The following is a 7233-nucleotide window of genomic DNA, read 5'->3' as shown; positions in this document are numbered from 1 at the left end:
TTCTATTTCTCATTTTGCAACATTTTTTCATTTTAATTTGTTTCCTTGATTTTGCACTTCTCTCTTATTTGGCAGTGGTCTCACTTTTATTTTTTAATCTCATCCATAAAATTATATATTTCTCCATCTTAGCCACTCATTTATATCCTTAACTTGTTTTTTTTATCTCATACTCCACTAATTTCACTTTCCATCAAATTTCACCGATTTTGCACCAGGTAAAAAATGAGAGGGACAGAAAGAGTAATAAATAAATAAATATGCCAAATGCCTCTACCTAGCAACAGAAAAGGTGTAGTACAGTCTGAATTTTTTCTTGTACTGAAGTTATTCTCACAACCTTACCTGATAACAACTCCCATGGAACTTGATTAACAATTTAATTTTCTGAAACTTGTATAATCACTCTATGAAAAGTACTTATGACAATGTACACTACTGCACTTGTACAGTTGGTGTATGGAGTATAAACACCATGGATATATTTTTTTCTTCAAATTACGATACATATCTTTACATGGTTAAACCCCCATAGAAAAAAATTGGAACTAAACGATACACGATTTTTTTTATCCAAATCTACAGGAAGTAAATTCATACGGGTTTTGGTTGTATTTGCTCAAAGTCGAAGACTTCAAACATAAGGCGTCTCACATCTGGCTTACCGTAAACTGCATATGAGAGACCGTGAATTGCTTGACAAACAGATTGTGTGGCGGGATTTCTTAGTCTGCGGTTGTGCTCGTAAGCGTCTTGAACCTGGTCAGAGTATATGATAAATCGGTGAAGATACTTTTCCCGCAAGTACTTTCCACAGAACTTGTTCATAAGGACACGACGATGCTTCTCTTCAAGCCACTTCCCAGGAGCATCCAAATGTTTCATTAGTAGCCTCTCAGCCATCACAAGATCCTGCAGAAAAACCAACAAGATTTCATCTCTTTTCAAGAGTAGCACACTTGCGATTCACAAGAAATAGAACTTGTTGATAAATTTGGGCTTGTAGACAAGACCCACATAAGAGGAGAATTGAATGCATAAAAACCCAATGAGGTTCCATCCTAAAACCAATTGGTATTAATGTAGCCTATCAAGTATATATCCGAGTCAACCTCTCTAATTCTTCGATGTGGAATCACATGTGGGTTATTTACCAATATTTGTGTCGATTATAGTCACAGTTAGACCAGGAAATGGCGATTATTGATTGGACTCAGACCCAATTTCAAACCAGAATATATTTTCATGTTTACAGATTTAGATGGCAGAATTCAGAAGGCTTACCTGAATCTTTTGGCCAAGATACTCAAGTCGCTCAAAACAGAACCTAGGATGTTCAAACTTGTATTTCGATGGATGTAGGAAACATAGCTGTAATTATTTCAAGAAAAAGAAACAGAAGATATCAGTGAACTTTCCCTTGGATATGTTAAAGTTGATATAATATTAGACTGCAGTTTTCAGATTTACAGAACATATGAATCTTTCACAAATTCTCACCTGAGATGGTCTCATCGTGAGTCAGTCCTGAATTGGATCAAATAGCTTAACAAAATTAATCAAAACTTCTATTTTTGTACTTCTTTTTATTTCCTAGTTACATGGAACGTGGAATCCGAAAACATTTGTCCCCAATCACCATGAAACGCGACCCAAATCACTCAAGGTGACGTCATGGCATATAAGACCTTTTTAAAAAGGTATTTTTGCCTTTATTTACAAATCAAAGGAAAAAGAAAGGAGGAAAAAACGAGATGAAACCTAGAAGACTAAAAAAATTCCACTAAAAAACAATTTCTAAAGCAAAAAAATCATTTTAATTTAATTTTTTTTTCAAATATATTTTTTTATACATAATGTAACTCGTATCCGGTTGTTCCCGAGTCAATCTATGTTGTGTTCCTTGTTCCCGTTCCTGTTCTCTGTTCCATATCGAATGTTGTTCCAAGTAACAATGTTTGAAAGTTAAAACAATCAATTTTTTAAAATTTGGGCTCCTTATATTGACTCGTCTCACTATAAGACGGTCTCATGCAAGAGTTGCTCTAAATGTTTTTACGGAATTTTCTTGATCAACAATGCGTAATACTAGTTACACTTGACAATCAGACTACTTAGCTTATTGAGTCCTAGGGTGCAAACTCAAAGGGACGAAGGGAGCATCACATTAGAGAGCGCGAGAGAGGAGTATCGATGAAAATACCTGCAGCCCAAGTCCAAGCTCGACATTCCTTGCTTCAGTGATCTCTGGAAGTCGATCATTCTTTGGCAAAGGATAACCCAATATTTTCATAACTTGTGGTCTGCTATCGAAATCCCATATGTTTCCTCTGAACCGATGCATGCCTGGGGGCACACAAGCTCTAAAAACCCTCGGATGAGCAAAAAGAGCATCCTCGGGAGGCTGTAAGTATCAAGAAATCGAAATATAAATTAGCACCTGTAGAATGAGTATTCACAACAACCGAAATCAATAAAACTAAACATCCTCATAAAGAAAAAAAGCATTCTCGAGCTACACTATTATTTATCAAGACTCGATACCCTGATGACTAAAATTTGAGCTAGTAACTTGGGCAATTTGCTTAATCACGCATTCTAAATAACATTTTGTGGTAAAACTCAAAAGCAGGGTCGGCCCTGAGATTCGTGAGGTGCACGCCAAAATATTAATTATGAAAACTAACTACTAAATATATTATGGGCTCCTAATTATATTAACAATTAAAACGTCGTTTTTTCTAATATTTTTGGATGGGCTCAAGATACATGCCCTTCTTGCCCCCTTATAGGGTCGGCCCTGCTCAAAAGTCATATCATACCGTGCTCACTTCTGTATCAATGGTGAGGAAAGATCCCCTTAAGAGGATGGAAAGGGAGAGGAAGATTTCGGTACTTCCTGACCTATTAAGAGCTCACAGAAGGAGGTGGAACTTGGAAGGAGATCACTCAACTACTTTTTCGGGCGGAGTGTATATATTGCAACACCCGACAATATATTCATCGATTTTCCGTTTCTCACAGTTCTAAGAGGAAGAATAATATGTGGCACAACTTACCCTATAGGTAGCTACATCTTGCCAATTGAGTTTTCTGCCTTCAAATTCCACAGAAACATAATCAACATCTTCGAGTTGTCTTCTTTTCTTTGGTTGGCATTCTTCATCTTCTGGATCCATCCCAAACACTTCAAATAGTACACGATAAACTTCCGGCATCCCATAACACAAGTATATAGCACCAAACAAAGCCCAGAAAACAGACCTGTAAAATGAACAACAGAGCATCCCATTACCAACAATTTCAATCAAACGGGCAGTAAAGTCTAATTCTACAAGGACTGTAAAACTGTAGTTACTTATTCCAATTCATTTGAATCCACAGAAGTGAACTAATTATCATAAATGTCCGGAACTTCAGAAGATTACTTTTCCAAGAGTGTCCAAACTCTAATGCAAATGGAACAAGGTTACAAATTCCTGAATATTCATTAAACTAAAACCTCCCGAGACTTAAAATCAAATCAGTCAGTATGCCAATACTACAGTGCATAGGGCAAAAATACGGTTTCACTCACGGCCGCGGTAACTAGTGACGGTTGCGAAACGAATATTGCGGTCAACAAGGATGATTTTACGGTCAATGGGGCGGCCCATATGTCGGTCGCAGTAAACTCAAATACCTGTACAATTTGATCACGATACGGTGATGCGTCCTTGTTTTTTGAATACATGATAGTAAAGTTCAATCCGAGCTTGTTCTTTTGAAAATTACTGTCCTTGGAACAGCGTAATAAATTATAGTGCCTTCAGTTATGGTAAATCTAATTATGGGTTATACTCTTGGATAGTGTTACCCAATTCACTGATACCCTCGCAAATGGTAGTTGAAACAGGCAAATAATTTTGGGATAATTCTAATACAGTAGCAGAAGTTGTGGATTCATAGAGCAAAATTGGCAACCCTACTCTTAGATATTACCCCCAATGAAGGAAGAAAACCTGATAACCGGTCAAAGTATACTACCTCCCAGAAGCATACGCAATCAGGAGAATAGTACAAGTATTTTTTCACTCAACCATACAACTCCTAAGTGATACTAATTTACTTTCATCTCTACATTCCAACCTTTTACCAAGGCACACTTTCATTATGGATGACAATAACACTATGTTCGGATGGAAAGAAATTGAGGGAAAGAAAGGGGAAATTGAAGGGATAAGATCCCAAGTTTGGATAAGAAAATGATAGGGAAGGGATTTGGAGGGGAGGGATTTAGGCCTTGTTTGAATGGAGGAAAAAGAAAGGAAAGAATTTGGAGGGATGGAATCCCCTTGTTTGGAAAGCAAAAATGGAGGGAGAGGATTTAGAAGGAAGGGATTTAAAGGGATTAACTCTCTTCATTTTGTTAACATTCAAATCTCTTCATAAGAAGAAAGATTTGGAAGGAAAATAAAATTTCTTTCTTACCCTCCCTTTCCTTCCTATATAAACAATGTAAGCTTTCCTTCTCTTCTTTTTCCTTCATTTCCTTTTCCTTCCCTTCCTTTCTTTTTCTCTCCTAATTTGCTATTCAAACATAGTGTTAGAGGAATTGAATGAATGATTTTTGTTAAGATATCAATATTTTTAAAGCTGGAAAGATTTAAAGGAAAAACTCTCATCTACCTTCCTCTACCTTCCCTTCCCTTCCCTTCCCTCCTAAACAAATAAAAATTACTTTCCTTTCATTTCTCTTCCCTTCCTTTCCTTCTCCTCCCTTCTCGTTCCTTTCCTTTATTTTCTCTCTAAAGTTGTTATTCAAACTTAGCGTAAGAGAAAAAGGAATGGCTTGATCCCTTCCTTTCCTTCTCCTCCCTTCTCGTTCCTTTCCTTTATTTTCTCTCTAAAGTTGTTATTCAAACTTAGCGTAAGAGAAAAAGGAATGGCTTGAATCGACATATCTGTAAATAAAAATTCCTTTACCAGGGAGTCTTTAGCTTCAATCATTTCTCTCGTTCTGTTAAATGTAACAATAACAATTCACCAAATACTACATTATTTCCTTATACCCAATGTTTGAAGAATAACTCACATGTGATCCCACGTCGAAAAGTTTAGAGAAATTTAAAGAGATGTTGACTAATACATAAACTTGATGGGTTACTCGCCCTATTACCAATTGGTTTTAGGGTTCCCCCCAATTGCTTTGATTCACACTCAGCTTTTCCCTAGCCCTCCCCTTCCCTCAACCCACCATATACCCTTAAACAAAACCCACATAATCACCAATTCATAGTATTTCACAATTTTACAACGAGGACAATTATATTATATGTTTCTTTCTCACAATAAACAAGCAACAATCATCAATATCAAACTAGTTCATATTGTAATTCTAGTAAACACTCATCAAAATTAAAATGAATCACAATAAAACTCAATTTTAATGGAAAATAGCTATTAAAAACTTACTTTGAAGCAGGCTCTTTCTCAGGGCGCCTCAATTTATCAATGTCATCAAAAGGAAACACCAAATTATGCAAACTAGCAGCTTTAATCCACTTAGGCAAAAACCTTTTCCCTATCAAAGCAAACACTCTTTCCCTCATCGGTCCCGGAGACTCCCTCGGATATCTCTGCAAGAAAAACTCCGCAAACCCCAATTCGAGCACGAATTGACCCAAAAACATCAACCTAGAATGCCCATATTTCACATGTTTAGCATTAACCCTTGAACATGAAACATAATGAGGGTGTTGAAATGCTAAATACAATAAAGTATCAAATTGTTTAGCAGGATTATCATCCCCTAAAATCTCAGAACTCTCTAAAGGGTACCCTAAAGCTTGTTTAACCTCAAACAAATAATCATCAATCCAAATTTTATCATTTTGATTAAGCTTTGAAGAGGGTAAACAAGAACTCAATAATGGGAATTGTTTAAGGGACATTTGAGGACTATTTAAGAATCTTTGAGCTAGTTTTGCATCATCTAAGGGTGGTTTAAGGATGTATTTTCTAGGGGGTGCTTTTTTCTTTGGGGATATTATTTTTTTCCTTTCAGCTAGTTCTTTTAGGAGTCTTTGAGGGCTAGTTTTAGGGAGTTCTTGAGGGTCTATGGATGAAACAGCTAGAATTTGGTGATAATGGAAAGTGGATTGGAGTTTTTTGATGGGAATTTGGAGAGAAAATGATGGGAAGGATGAAGTAAAGGAAATATCAGTGCTTTTTGAGATGGGTTTAAAAGGGGATGAGAGGTCCATTGTAAGAAGAGAAATGAGAGGAAAAAGATGGAGTTTTGAGGATTGTTATGTGAGCTTTAATGGCGGATTTGATTGGACGCCATTGAAGTTGATGGAGAGGGAGAAAATAGAGGGGTTTTAGAGGGTTCTAGTAAAGAATTGTGGAATTGGGAATTGAGGATAAGGTGGTGGATGAAATGCAATGGTAAATGGGAAATGGGAAGGTGGGAAAATGCAGAGGAACTCAGAATTATGGATTCTATGGGTCAAAGGCCCCTTGACTTGAGAAAAAATTAAAATGAATAAGATAAAGGGAAATTTGCAAAGAAACACCTTTTAAAACCTATTTTTTGTAAAGAAACACCTTTTATAATTTTTTTTGTAAAAAAATATCTTTTAAAAGACTTTTTTTTAAAATAGACACCTTAATTCAATTTCCGGTGGCTTTTGTGTAATTTCCGGTGTTGACTATGCCTGTTGACCTCCAAAAATTTAAAAAGATTAATTTTTTTTTATATTTTTTTATTTTTATTATTGTTATTTATTTTATTATTATTATTTTTTTTTGTTTTTTTTAAAATTTTTTTTATTATTATCGTTATTTTTTTTTTATTTTAATTTTTAATTTTAATTTTATTATTGTTATTATTATTATTATTATTATTATTATTATTATTATTATTATTATTATTATTATTATTATTTATTATTATTATTATTGTTATTTTATATATTTTTTTACTTTTTATTATTATTATTATTATTATTATTATTATTATTATTATTAATTTTTTTTAATAGTAATAATAATAATAATAACAATAATAATAATAATAATAATAATAATAATAATAATAATAATAATAATAATAATAATAATAATAATAATAATAAAATAAATAATAAAAATAAAAATATAAAAATATATAAAAAAAATTAATCTTTTTAAATTTTTGGAGGTCAACAGGCATAGTCAACGACGGAAATTACACAAAAGCCACCGGAAATT

At 34.2% G+C, this 7233-nt stretch overlaps 1 protein-coding gene across 1 annotated transcript; it reads right to left on the bottom strand.

Annotated features, from left to right (window-relative positions):
- Positions 1 to 371: 371 nt before the first annotated feature.
- On the bottom strand, positions 372 to 6475 carry LOC130820967 (ribonuclease III domain-containing protein RNC1, chloroplastic). Its single transcript, XM_057686543.1, has 5 exons — positions 5455 to 6475; positions 3060 to 3264; positions 2204 to 2404; positions 1285 to 1371; positions 372 to 912 (listed from the first exon to the last, which is right to left on the bottom strand). The coding sequence occupies exons 1-5, from the start codon at positions 6243 to 6245 to the stop codon at positions 595 to 597; spliced, it is 1602 nt and encodes a 533-aa protein (XP_057542526.1). The 5' UTR covers positions 6246 to 6475; the 3' UTR covers positions 372 to 594.
- Positions 6476 to 7233: the final 758 nt, after the last annotated feature.

Source organism: Amaranthus tricolor, chromosome 8 (assembly GCF_026212465.1).
Source record: "Amaranthus tricolor cultivar Red isolate AtriRed21 chromosome 8, ASM2621246v1, whole genome shotgun sequence".
Taxonomy (NCBI): Eukaryota; Viridiplantae; Streptophyta; class Magnoliopsida; order Caryophyllales; family Amaranthaceae; genus Amaranthus; species Amaranthus tricolor.
Note: the sequence above shows the minus strand (reverse complement) of the source record. Positions and strands in the feature narration are given on the sequence as shown.

Excerpts from the sequence above, each read along its gene's own strand:
- LOC130820967 (XM_057686543.1), bottom strand. The coding sequence starts at position 6,245 with ATGGACCTCTCATCCCCTTTTAAACCCATCTCAAAAAGCACTGATATT. Across the intron at positions 1,372-2,203 it reads AGCTTGGACTTGGGCTGCAG|CTATGTTTCCTACATCCATC; the intron begins GTATTTTCATCG and ends AAATAATTACAG. Across the intron at positions 913-1,284 it reads ATCTTGGCCAAAAGATTCAG|GATCTTGTGATGGCTGAGAG; the intron begins GTAAGCCTTCTG and ends GTTTTTCTGCAG.